The sequence below is a fragment of the Pygocentrus nattereri genome, chromosome 27 (genome assembly GCF_015220715.1).
Source record: "Pygocentrus nattereri isolate fPygNat1 chromosome 27, fPygNat1.pri, whole genome shotgun sequence".
Lineage (NCBI taxonomy): Eukaryota > Metazoa > Chordata > Actinopteri > Characiformes > Serrasalmidae > Pygocentrus > Pygocentrus nattereri.
The window spans coordinates 2545001-2558977 of NC_051237.1; the positions used below are offsets into that span (position 1 = coordinate 2545001).

General features: G+C 39.1%; 1 protein-coding gene across 1 annotated transcript in view; it reads left to right on the top strand.

Moving 5' to 3' along the window:
* The window catches only part of phf14 (PHD finger protein 14), a 106460-nt gene extending 101236 nt beyond the window's left edge, over positions 1 to 5224 (top strand). Inside the window, exon 18 of the mRNA XM_017693106.2 lies at positions 3929 to 5224. Coding sequence (XP_017548595.1) covers positions 3929 to 4003 — 75 coding nt within the window. The 3' untranslated portion in view covers positions 4004 to 5224. The remainder of the gene's footprint in view (positions 1 to 3928) is intronic.
* Positions 5225 to 13977: the final 8753 nt, after the last annotated feature.

The following is a 13977-nucleotide window of genomic DNA, read 5'->3' on the forward strand; positions in this document are numbered from 1 at the left end:
AAAAAAATGGCCATTTTTACTGGACATTAAACACATAGTGGGTGTTATCTGACTATTGCACAGTACTGTAGATCACTGGAATTATCAGAAAAAATAAATATTGTGATATGTATAATAAAAATATCACAACACTATATTTTTGCTATATTGCCCACCCCTGTATCCAATTCTGATTTATTAGGTAACTTGCTGATTTCTTTTCTTCTGTAATGTACAGATGGCACTGGAGTTCAATTTGAGTGTCTTGTGCTTTGTTAGAGTCTGTTAAATTGAATGGCCTGAACACTGTGCATTACATGCTCTCACATGGTCTAGTCCTGTTTGTCTTCATGCCTCATCTCTGATAGTCAAAGCAGACTGAACAGAGAGACTGATGAAGCTTAAGCACTGTTTCCTCCACTGCCATCTTACTCCTCTTCTCTCTGACTCTTCTGAGCAGCTTTGCTGCATTGTATGAGGTTCTGGCTAGTGTGTAAACGCTGCCAACGGCAACCGAGTCTCAGCTGTAACTCATGAGCCGAAACGAGTCCTCTGCTGTCCCCTGGAGGAAAGGGGGATGGAGGAGGGGCACACAGCAGGACCCACAAATCAGTCCCTGAGTGTCCAGGAGCGCTGGTGTCATCCCTTCCCCAGGGACACGCTATAAATCACAGCCAAAAAAAGTGTCGTAGGTGGAAAAGTGGGGCAGTTAGCCTAACTAAGGCACTTAGCATGCAGCAGCCCCACCCATCTTGTTTCTCATTTAAGCACTGACTGGCCTGGTGATAACGTATGGCACCACAGGTAATTGGAAAATTGGCAGGCCTGTCAGAGAGATTTGGTAGATGACATAGACAGATCCAGCGCTGAGGTTCATGAGGTGTCGCCCCTCTTTGAGATTTATATGCCCCCAAGAGCCAGCAGCAACAAAGTATCCAGAGTTCAGGAAAATGTACCACATTTTTCACAAGGACTAGACTGTATATCAAAAGTTCCCTCCGGACACAGAGACTCGGACTGAGACGCTACTGAATGAAGCAAAAGCAGCCTCTGCAGATTAACTAAACTGAACTACTGTAGTCCACATTTACCCGCCTGAATGGCTGCATTTGTTACGGTTCCGAAAAGAATTATGTTATACAGCTCCTGCATCAGAGCCACACAGAGTCCATAGACCAAAACAAACTGAGCCTGCGTTCCTCAAACTTTACCAACAAACACCATCGAATGCTAGCTTGTGGTTGTCCTGGGTCTCTAGAATGTTCTGCTCACGTTGTTCTTACACCATTTTTTCTTCACACTGTTCCAAAATGTGCATTGTTCTAGAATGGTCTTCCTTATTCACAATGTTCTGTAATATTCTCTCACATTAGCACTGTTCTCCTCATTCAGACTGTTCTAGAATGTGCCCTCCCCATTCACATGGCCCTAAAATGTTCTTCCCTATCCACACTGTTCCAGAATGCTCTCCCTATTGACACTGTTCTGCAGTGTTGTTTTCCCATTCATAATGTTCTAGACTCTTTCTCATCCACACTGTTGTTCAGTGTTCTTCCCTATACACACTGTTCTAGACTGCTCTCCTTATTCACACTGTTCTGCATTGTGCTTTCCATCAACACAGTTCTACAGTGCTTTCCACATTCACACTATTCTACAGGGTTGTGCTCCCATTTATAATGTTCTAGACTGTGCTTCCCATCCACACTGTTGTAGAATGTAGACCAGTGTGAATGGGGAAAACAATGTTCTCCTCCTATATGCCATGTTCTAGAATGTTCTCTAGAATATTCACCCTCTGTTCACACTGTTCTCGTACCATTTAAAATATTCTACGTTATTCTCCCCATTGACATGATGAATGTTTGCCCTCCATTCAAATGTTATCTTTCCATTCACACTGTTCTACGATGTTCTCCTCCCATTCTAGAACTTCCTCCCAATATCCACACCATTCTTTAATGTTCTTCACCTGTTTACACGGTTTGTCAGCTCATATTCTAGAACAGTCAAATGCTAACTGTTGGGGAAGGTTTGGTCAGTGTGCCATGGCCTTGGAACTGTATGTTTCTAAAGAGCTTTTAGCTTATAAGTCTTTGTTAGTGTAATGTATTAACACCTTTTAATGAGGTTTATGTATCACGTTAGTCACAGAAATTATACATTCTTGCTTTTAACACCTATTAGACATCAAATCACCATCTGTGACAGCTGGCTAAGTGGAATGTGATGTAAAGAATCATAATAGAGGCTGATGTTTCCTAAGGCTGAGGTGTTGTTGGAGGTGTGAGTGAGTACAGCTGTGGTTGTGGGGTGGTCTGAGGGCACTGTGTGGTTAGGAATAGGTAATCACACATGGCCGGGTGTAGATGTGTGTATTAACCTCAGGAAGGGGGATAATTGCATCTGTCAGACTCATTTAGCTGCTGAAATGGCCGTCCTTTTCTATTTGCGTCTTTCTCTAAACCTGCGGCTGCTTTAAGTGACTCCAGCATGATGTTAGCTCTTTGATGTTTCTCGTGAACATTTGCAGATAGCGGAGTTAGCTGCTTAGAGAATAGATTTAAGTTTGTACTATACAACTCAGTTAAAAATACAGTTTAAAAATTGGAGTATAAGTCTGACATTTGTACCCAGTTAGTCCAGAGTTTTCCAAAACATCTTCTTTGGGTATAAAGATCCATAGCAAAGTGTAGGTGAATGTAGTCCTGCCCAAGGTCACTCATGTCCTTTCCTGGGAATGGAACCCTCGTGTCCAACATATGTGTTATCCACTACGCTGTACAAACTGCTGAAGCAGCTGCCCATTGGATTTTTTTTTTATTAGTGTATTCACAGTTTTTCTCATTCTCAGTACAGGGACATGCATCTAAATTTTGCTTGTGATGTTCAACTGTGTGCTACTGATGCAGCAAACTATTCTGGAGTTTTCTTCTAGCAGTGAGTTATGATGAATCTTCTTTTCAGCACTAATGGTTGGTTTGTCTTTTCCGCTAAATAGACCTGGGAAGTAACAAAACAAGTGTACATGCAACTGTATTACTGTTACAGAAAAAAGTCAGTAATCAGATTGCAGTTACACTATGAATCTACAGTGAGCACTAGCAGTCTTGATTTTTCAGATAGTTAAATTATGAGTCAGTTTACATGTACTTAATAACCCAATAACTGCAGAAAATGAGATTTTTTCAGGAATCCGAATGAGTTTACATGCACTTATGTAATTAGATAATGGAACACTCAAACTTTATGCTGAGACTTAAAAAAAAAAAAAAAATCACATCACTTTACCTGAATATCTGAACATGAAGATGAGGAACAATTAAATATTTCATTTAGTCAAGCATGCAGTAGTTCGGCGTCACTCCAAAAGTGTTTTGCTGTAATGTTGCTTGCTTATTCCTGGTACCGCAGTCTGTTTTCACACATGCACAGACTGAGAAATCCAAAAGAAATCAGAGTAAGAGTTTACATGCACTGAGAAATTTGAGCAGAGCTAAAATCCAGCTCTCCATCTGATCTAAGAAATCGGAGTATGCTGTTTACATGACCATTCAAATAATCAGATAACTGCAGAAATACGATTATGATCGGATTGCTGAGCGCATGTAAACACTCATTTGTTTTTTAAACACTGTTTGATTATTGCCAACTTTTGCAGGTGACACAAACTTACTTCACCAGTTGCTGTTATGGCTGTTGTTGGCATAGTGACAACTAAGCTGCCTGGACTGTTGGGTCTGTGTAATAAACATCAAAAGGAATATGTCTGAACTAAGGACATCCAAGCTATGTGCAAAACCAAAGTCTCAGCTCCTGAACCAAACATAAAACATCATGTCCAGTTTGCATAGTTTTGGCAAATCAATGTTTGACTTTTTAACAGGAATTCATTTTTAAAGTGACCTTCCCAAACCTGCCACTAAATGAGAAACTGTCTCCGTTTCAGGAGGAGGAAGAGGCACGTGAGGTGGAAGAGGAGTCAGTGAAAGCAGAAACAGCAGAGCCAGAGTGTCCAAACTGAATTACCTCACTTTCAACATTAGTGTTCAGTCCACACAGTCAGTGATGTCACCTCCAATTCCTTTTCAATCATATGGTTCACACTTTCTCAGTGTTACGTATTCAACCAGCAGGGCCACTTTTTTTGGTTTGTTTTTTGTCCCTCATTGACACTCCAGTTGGTTTATTGAACTGCCAGAGACATTTAATTGTTCTGCTAATAGCCACAAGTTACAAACAATATTTCTTGGTGAAGTTTTATATGGTTCTCATAGCAAAACTAATTTCAGCCTTAATTTGTAAGCAGGGCTGCTGATATATTCACAAGGTAATATATGCTTATTTACATGTAACGTACCTCACAGGCTAAACCTCAAGACTGAGAAATTGGAGGTCACTGCACTGACTTTTTTTCTCAGTACCATTTATTACAGTTACCATCTGTGAATCTAGGTAAGATGAGTCATGAAATTCAAAGATCAGTCTAAGGAAAGAGGCTTCTGACTGATGTCATCAGTGACGGCTGGAACCAGAACTGTCTGATATCCTGGAATAACGTCGGATCAAAAGACATGGCTGATCCTGGATCTGCATCTCAAGGCAACCTCTACCTTACGCTGTGCTGTGATGTGAGTCGAGTCCAGTCAAGCCCTTTTCTTCAGGTTATTTTCTTACACTAACTTCCCACAGCCTTCCCAACCTGAATGTGAATATCCTGTGTGATATATTATCATACTTGTTTTGCCAATATTTCTAAAACAATATCTTTCAGACGTTTCTTTCTGTACAGAGAGAGATTTACTATTGTTATATATTGATTACTCTCAAGTTTATTGTTTTTTTTCCTTTTCTTTCTTTGATTTCTTCTTTTTGCACATCTGCATGTATGCGCCATACAGAGTGAGGCTACAGTCATTTCGGTGTTATGATATTTACGTTGGCTGAAATGTTTTGGTAGCACCTACTGAGAGTAATTAATGATTATTAGCACTCAGATATCAGAGCAAACACTATTTTTGCATTTTCTACAGTACTCTGTATACAGGACCATGGGTGTATACAGATGTGCTACCACATGGCCTCATATTCTCCAGGTGGTTAATGGTACTCATGAACCTCAATTCTTGCCTTCATCTCACTATGTTGCAGAATTTTGGAACACTGCCTGCCACACGAGTTTACACAAGAGTCTGTATTTAGGTACTTTGTACATGTGTAATTCTTAATAAACATTACTTGTGAATTTGCTTGTCCAGTAATGCTTAATCATCAATCTGATCAACTGCCATCCTACAGGAAATGTCACTATAATATCCTGAATTTCAGCAGAGTGGGGCAGGGGTGGTGCTACATCTCCAAATGTGGTGGGAATTTATTTATTAAGTTATTGTTTAAAATAATGGCTGACATCAACTAGGCCACTGCACTAACTGTTTAAAACTACATCATGCCATCGTGTTCGTTCTGATCTTGTGCTTCACTGGGTTCAGCCTTTGGGTGTTTTCAGACCTGGAAGTCCAAATGAAGGTTGCATTGTATACATTTTATCCTGTTAATTTTGGTTTCACATTCCAATTGAGCAAGCCTACTGACAAAGTTTGAAGAATGCATAACACACCTATGACCTGTCATCCTCACCTACATGGCAGGGTTTGTGGAGGAGCATGCCTGTGACATTGACAATCTTCAATTAAGATTAATTGACCCTTATTAGTCCCACAACGGGGAAATTTCACCTCCGCATTTAACCCATACGTGAAGTGAAACACCACATACACACTAGGGGGCAGTAAGAACACAGCCCAATCCGCAGCGCCCAGGGAGCAGTTGGGGGTTAGGTGTCTTGCTCAAGGACACCTCAGTCATATGCTGTCGGCTTTGGGGATCGAATCGGCGACCTTCCAATCACGAGGCTGGTTCCCTAACCACCAGCCCATGACTGGTGATCTTTTTCCATCTGAATGGAGAAAAGTAAACATCCGCTGTCATACTGTGAGACTACAAAATAGACGCTTTGGCATGTTTATACATTTTTTTCAAGTTGACTTTTGATTTTGACAAGTAAATATTTTGCCTCCTCCTCTCCCCGTATGCTAACATGACTTATTACTCCTCTCCCACTTTTTCTTCTATTGTTTAATGGAGGCTGATATTCTGACGAAAGAAACCAGCTCTTTAAGTCAGACCACTTTTTGGTCCTTTGGTCTGGACTGTGGTCCAAGACACCTTTCACCTCTCCTGTTTTGATTCAGACCAAACTGAAAAGTCTGAAGGTCTGGACCAAACAAGGTAGGTATGAAAGCCCCCCTAGATAGCAGTCTTTGCTACCTAACATATCAGAAGAATATCAGTCTGTTTTCATCCCCAGATCATTTTCTAAAGTCTACACCGGAGTTTGCGTTTTTGTTATAGTGTAAATTTTGTTTGGTTGATTTTACACTGTATTGGACCAAATTACACATGTGAGTGTCTGTTTATTAGTGAGAAACTTTGCAAGGCTGGAAGCACTGTTCCCCTGACCTTTTTTACCATGAAAATAAAAAAAGACTTGTCTATGTGTATCACCATAAAAACACAGGTCCACACCAAACAAGGTAGGTATGAAAGTTAAGAAATTTTCAAAATGATAATTGTATAAGTGTAGTAACATAAACTGTGGCCAAGTGGAAGTTGTATTGCAATAAAGCATTTTGCTGGATTAGTGAGCTGCAGCTCCTCTCACTGAACATGAACCCATGAAGGTTTTACTGTTTGAGAAATGTCCAGCCTCCCAGTTGAAACGTTTAAAATGATTGGTTCTTGTAATGGTTTTCGTTTTTAGTCAATATATCAAGCGCTTAGTAAGCTAAGTGTACCGGACTTAATCAGAAAGACCCCAAGCGGTGGGTCAAATGGACGTTTGCCCCTGTGGTTTCGGCAGCCGTGAAGTGGGGCACCAACTAACACAGGGTAAAATGTAGCATTGGCTTTTTCTAGGGTCTGGGTTCGATTCCCTGGCCGGGTAACCGGAGTCCTCTCTGTGTGGAGTTTGCATGTTCTCCCCGTGTCTGCGTGGGTTTCCTCCGGGTTCTCCGGTTTCCTCCCACAGTCCAATTGGACATGCTAAATTGCCCCTGGGTGTGAGTGTGAAACATATAAACCACTCAAAGAGCTAGATAGGCTGAAGTCCAGCCTCCACACAGCAGGGTTAGTTTTATCAATGTCAACTTAGCCTCCCAGAGTAAACAAACTCTATATGTTCTCATACAATTTAAAAACAGTATGTTTGGAGGTTTCTATACACAGATTGTCATGTCACTAAGATATTTAAATTTTCTGTTTCTGATGTATATGCTCTTTCTTTTCGTGGTCTAAATTAAAACTGGCAGGCTATTTTCCCTGATCAGATTTATTTTGATGAATATAGATTTTTTTGGGTACATTGTTAAGTTGTTGGCATTCAAAACAAAGTTTACATTTCCATATGTAGCAAAAATAATCAGGTTCCTTGCAATAAAATAGTGAACTTCAATAAATTAAGAAAACTGTTTATCTCAGAGTTGTAGATACAGAGAATGGCAAGTTATTTTCTTCTAGGTTAAAAAAAAATTAACTACAGTAATAATACAATTTATTAGCTCAATTACAGTCACCTAAAGATGCTGTATAATAAAATCAAACATGTAAAAGGACATGCAAACACTTCTAAATATGTAGCACTAAATGTGTTTTCAATACTTAGAATATAAAATCCAATATATGGATATATATATATATATATATATATATATATATATATATATATATATATATATATTTCACAGATCTATTAAATTATCTTTCATGTGAAGCAGTAACTGCAAGTTGGATGTAATGTCAATTTATCCAGTTCTCCAGCACACTGAAAAAGGTGACTTAACTTCCAGTGCGCATGAATAAAATACATCAACAGAATTGCTGTATGTCATTTTCTTCTTTGATCAATAGCTCTGTTGATGTGATGCAATATTTGTAATTCATGTGCAACCGATGCACGCTCACGCGAAAACTAAACTGCGGGTATGTTATGATATTCTCAAAGAGCAGATCTCAGTCTATAATAATGCTATGAAAATATGCAGACAGTCATATCTCTCCAGTGTAATTAATAGACACAAAAATAATACCAAAATCCTTTTTCTACCATAGAACAACTAATAAACCCTAAATTGTCTGCTAGTGCGTTGAATGATCTATCTTCTAAAATCTGTGAAGAGTTTGCAGTTCATTTCCAAAATAAAACAGACCTGATACGACAGGATGTAGCTCAGCAGACTCAAACAAGCTCCTATAATGTTCCTGATAAGCCTCCTAAATCAGTAATAACATCTTTCTCTGTTATCAGCTATCAGGAGCTCACAACTATTTTAAACTAAGTTCATCCACATGTGATCTTGACCCTGTTCCTACATCATTCTTTAAGTAGCATGATTCCTTCCATACAAAATAATTTTAGACCAATTTTCTAATTTAGACTACCCTTTCTAAGTAAAATCTTAGAAAAGGTTGTTTTCAAACAACTAAATACATATCTAATATCAAACAATTTATATGAGAAGTTTCAGTCAGGTTTTCGTTCCAACCGTAGTACAGAGACAGCATTGATTTGCGTTATGAATGACCTCAGGCTTTGTGCAAAATCATTCTGTTTCGGGTTTATTAGATCGTAGTGCAGCCTTTAATACTGTTCACCAGTATTAAAAGCTTCTTGCCTGTCAGGCACATTTATAAAATTGTTTAAATCATATTTAAGTAATAGACAGTTCAAGGTTTCACTTGGAAATCATTCATCAAAACGATTTGCTGTTTCTTGTGCAGTCTCCCAAGGTTCAGTCTTAGGGCCTTTGCTTTTCTCATTGTACATGGTACCTCGAGGTGATGTCATTAGGAAGCTTAGTATACATTTTCATAGCTATGCTGATGACACTATATATTTCAATTCCTTCTGAAGATCAAGACCCTGTAGACAGACTAATCAGCTGTGTGCTAGATATTTCTCAGTGAATGTCACAAAATTTTCTACAACTAAATCATGAAAAAACTGGAGTATTGATCCTAACAAATCCTAACAGCATCCTAACAAAAACAAAAAACAGACACATCATTCCGGTTTTGAAGGTAACTGCACTGGCTACCTGTATCATTCAGAATAGATTTCAAGGTTCTGCTAAAGCTCAAAACAACCCTAAAGAACCTGCTTGCATCACAGTGCCTGTCTGTAATCTAAGATCTACAGATAGTGGCCTTCTACAAATACCCTCTGTGAAATACAGAAAACATGGAGAGGCCTCTTTCAGTTATTATGCATCTAAACTGTGGACTTCAATTCCACCTTTTTTTCCATTGTGTATGGAGTTTGTTGTCCTGCACTATGGTAAAAAAAAACAACAAAAAAAAACAATACTAGTAGGATCTCGTAGGCCTCCCCCCCCTCCATGTGCCTCTGTCAGGGAGGTGGCTGGGCTTCTGACATTAATGCATTGAGGGGTGTAATTCCAATTTGTTTCAAAGCAACTATTAATTTGCCCATTTCAAGGCCATGCAGGAGGGAACCCCTGTAAGGCCACTGAACCATGAAAGACATTATCTGGAGGGCTCTGTCTCTTTTTTTGCAGAGTGGGAAGGATGCGGCGTTGGCGATTGATGCGCTTTGATGAGGCATCGCTGGCTCCTGCAGCCGTTGGAGATGGGCCCCCTACAGCCCTGCTCCCAGCATGCTGTGTGAGGAGGATGTCATTAGGGCTGTAATAACAGCGACGGGCGCGCTAATGTTGGAGTGGCCCGCTCGGTCAGATGCACCAAGCCCCCTCCAACCCTCCATCACACACCCTCTGCATACCAAACAGGCCCTTAATGATAACCACACACTCCGAGAGCAGAGCTGTGCTCAACAACCAGCTGTCTAAGGAACGCAGACTCGCATTAAAAGTCTTTAAAAGACTCTGGACAACAGAGTGAAGAGGAAATGACTAATACTGATGACATGCATATGTGCTGATTTCCTTGAAATGGCCAAGAGTCTTAATATTAAGCTCTAATGTCTTTATAAGTTGGGTGTAGCTTTTTTGTTGATAAGTTTTTCCTAAAATAGGGAAGTGCAATAAACAAAGGACTTTTTGTATTAGCAGGAATCGAGGGTCCAGCATAGCTCTATGTGTCAATAAGGTAGGTCTTCAACCTTCCTTTCCCTTCCTTCTTATCCAGGATTCACTGTTGGGAAGATACACTGACAATGTAACTGTCAAATACCAAGAATTCCCCTCTGGAAGCACTTAGATACACCAAACGTACTTTCTGAGGTAGGTACTTCCTTCAGAAAGTGTAGGCTACTGTACTATTGCCAGAATTGTGAACAAACTAAGTTGGAGGAATTGTTTTGATTGTCCTGTTAGCCACCAAATTTAAGGAGGGAAATGATCAAGCTGATTTGTGTCCAATGCTAAAAAGATTTAAAGGAAACAAAAGGAATAATCAGTCCAATGTAGCGTTGTGTCTTTATAACTCTCTGACACTGTGTGAAAACTTTGTCCCTATCCCTAAAACCTCTTGCCCTGCACCCCCCCGTCCTCAAAACTGTGGTAAGTTGCCACAGTTCTATTCCTGACTAAATAAAGAAAAATAATTATATTTGCATATCAAAACAACATGATATAATACAACTCCATGATTATTTTGATGGACATTCTTGAAAACACTGCTGGTTTAGACAGATAAGTTCTTGCCTGGTTTAAATCTCACTTAGACCACTTATAATTTGTGAGCATAAATGGGAAGCTTGTATATAAGTGCAATATGGTACCCCACAAGGCTCTGTTTTAGGGCCCTTACTGTTCTCCCTTCATTTACAGTCCCTTACATGTATAATCCGTAAAAGACATAAAATTTAATGTCCTGCTTTCTGCTAAAACAGAAGTATTACTGTTGGGTCCTATGTATACTTGAAATAAGGTTGCAGTAGTTGAGTTGCTGTAATATATGTAATTTATTTGCAACAAATGTACACATTTGAATGAGGTGAATCCAAAGCACATCATGTCTTCATCAAAAAGAGTGATGCAAGTGAGCTATACGAAGAGTAGTATGTTGAATGATTCTTCTACATTGATGAATGTAGTTCTGATATTGTGCATGTAAAGTGAACAATCAGCCTAATTAGTTTCCATATCTCGCTGTTGGGACAAAGCCTTGTACCCTCAACATGATATGTTTATGATAAAACACTCTTACCTTTTAATGTTAATGTTAATGCAATGAAAAATTGAATACATTATGAGCTGAGCATTTCGAACTATCCAAAAATATACTGATTAAAAAAAAATGGGAGATACGAAGGTTTGCTCGAACGGCAACAACATACAGACAATTTATATGTCCATTCAAATGTTCATTCTGCCACTTTGCCATTACGGAAAGTTTCGTGGAAAGTTTACTGAAAGTTTCTGTGGCCCAAAGTAAACAAGACGATAAATAAATTCTTGAAAATAATGCAGAGTGTCTTTTGTGCTTTCACCCATGCTGACCTTATCCAGATATATTTAGATTGTTCTTTGCTCTGACAGTTCCTGTCTGGTCCGAGTTATTCCTGCTAGTCTCCATCAGTGACTAATATTCCTCCATGTCCTCCCATGATTAAAACAGTAAGGATTCACTTAGGAGGTAGAGCGACATTTTGATTAGAGCTTTGAATACTGTTCCTCTGTCTGTCTGTCTGTCTCTCTCTCTCTCTCTCTCTCTGTCTCTGAGTTTTAATTGCTGTGAATAATGCTTAAAATAACATCTCTTCGGTACCTGAGAGCTGCTTGGATGACCTTTTCCCGGCTCTGCTGTGTTGTGACAGAGTCATTTTCCAGTCCTTAATGCACTCAGAGAGTACTCTGTTCAGAGGCAGTGCTCACAGGGTGCTAATCTCTGCCTCTCAACACCTCACCACACACACTCATTAAGACTAGGGGTCCTAAAAGGGTCCCTGACACTTTTGAGTTGGACGTGCTAATGACTCGCATTTCTGAATAGAAACGATGAGCACATTTTATAGGTTTTGTGCTAAAGCTGACAGTGTGACTTAATGTGATTCTCTCTTTATAAGAGTAGAGGCTCTTTAACAAAGAACAATTAGTGCACTGCTGCAAACAACAACAACAACAATAATAATAATAATAATAATAATAATCATCTCTTTTTCTTAGTCTATCACTCCTTTCTCTTTTTCTTTCTATTCCTTTCTCTTTATACCTGCCTCTCTATACAGTTCTTTCTTTCTTTCTTTCTTTCTTTCTTTCTTTCTTTCTTTCTTTCTTTCTTTCTTTCTTTCGTTCTTTTCCTCCACAGGCTTTACCATAAAGCAGCTTGGTTATCACTGTCTTTGGTACCTGTAAAATTTACACCCACATAAAAAGGTAAATAGCCTGCAAGGCCTTACTGATATAAGCTACTGATTGTCTTCCTATTACAATTTTATGGACAGTGTAATTCAGATGGACACAACACAGCCTCCTAGAAGTCGTTCAGGCTCTGGAGACTCCTCAGTGGCTCTCCGGAGACGACCAATTTCAAATGCATTACTGTTTAAGTCAGCTTAAGGAATTTATGGCTGCAGATAACATCACTGACAAATCATTATTTTCTTTGTTAAACAAAATAGAATCTACGGTGTAATCCCAAATTACACACTGGAATCCCATAAGGCTTCAGGTGAACAGATGAGATCCCCTTCTGTGAGAGCCATACAGAAATCTATTCTCCATGTAAAACCAGCTCCAGCACTCCAGGATTAAAGGAAGAGTTTAGTCACTGAGGCTAATGTAGCTAACAGTGAATCAAAATAAGTAGTTAATGATTAGCACCATGCTGTGTGGTGGCTACTAGCTTCCATTCATTGTTAGTAACTTAAGCGTGTATAGTTAATTATTTTAGCTATTCATATTTCCTTTCCTATTTCTAGAAACCACACCAAACGTAAAAAGACATGCTTTTTATAGAAGTGTTTGATGCTCAAATCTTCACTTTATAAACAGCCTGAATACCTCTACTGCAATTATGCTAATTTCCACTTACGTTTATGGGGGATTACAGTGTTAGGTTAGCACCAAGCTAACTTTGGTTTTCATTCACTTCCCACACTGGGTTTAATACTGCTTAGTTCAGCTCAACTTGCATAAAGGCAGTCATTTGAAGCTTGTAACAGATATTAATGTAACATATTCTTTCCTTTGTATGCTGCAGTTTTAGCACACATCTATGAGCACAAAAAAATCCATATGCACTTCATATACATGAATGGAGATACAACATTTTTGTGCTGTATATCGTTACTGTCCAAGGAAAAACAAATATCTCCAAAATATGAACTTTACAAGGGAGGGCAAAAACACTCTTACCTTTTAATGTAAGTCAATGTAAAGAGATTCTGTTCCAAGTGATTTCAGAGCATTCCTATTGGCCCCTTCATCATGATTTTTTTACACAATGTTCAGCTGGTGTGGTGAAATGACGTGTAAACTAAAAATCAATAAAAATGGAGATAGATGGTTTTCATTGGACAGCGATAATATGTTTTGTGTACATCTACATGCCCATGATCTTTTCAAATGTATTTCTTTAGTTTTAAATGTTGGTCTTTTATGTTTGAACTGCAAATACCAAATATTTCAAAAGCATCATCTTAGCAGACTGACTCTAAAATCGTCGGGGCTCATTTGTGCCCTTTGCTGCTTAAGTTTAAGCTAAGAGGCACTTACTTTGTGCAGAGATGCCATCATGCTGTGTTTGCAATGAGTTGCAAATGCCAGAGTTTAATGTATTCTGCGTCTTTGCCACATACCACCACGGCTTAATTCTTACTCATTCCTCTATCCCCGCACCCCTCCCCCTCTCTGTTTCTCTCTCAGAGATTTATAGAGTCATTTTCTTTCTCTGTAAAGTTATATGCAACAAGCTTCTCTCTGGACCACCCCTGTACATAATGCCAACTTTGGTTTA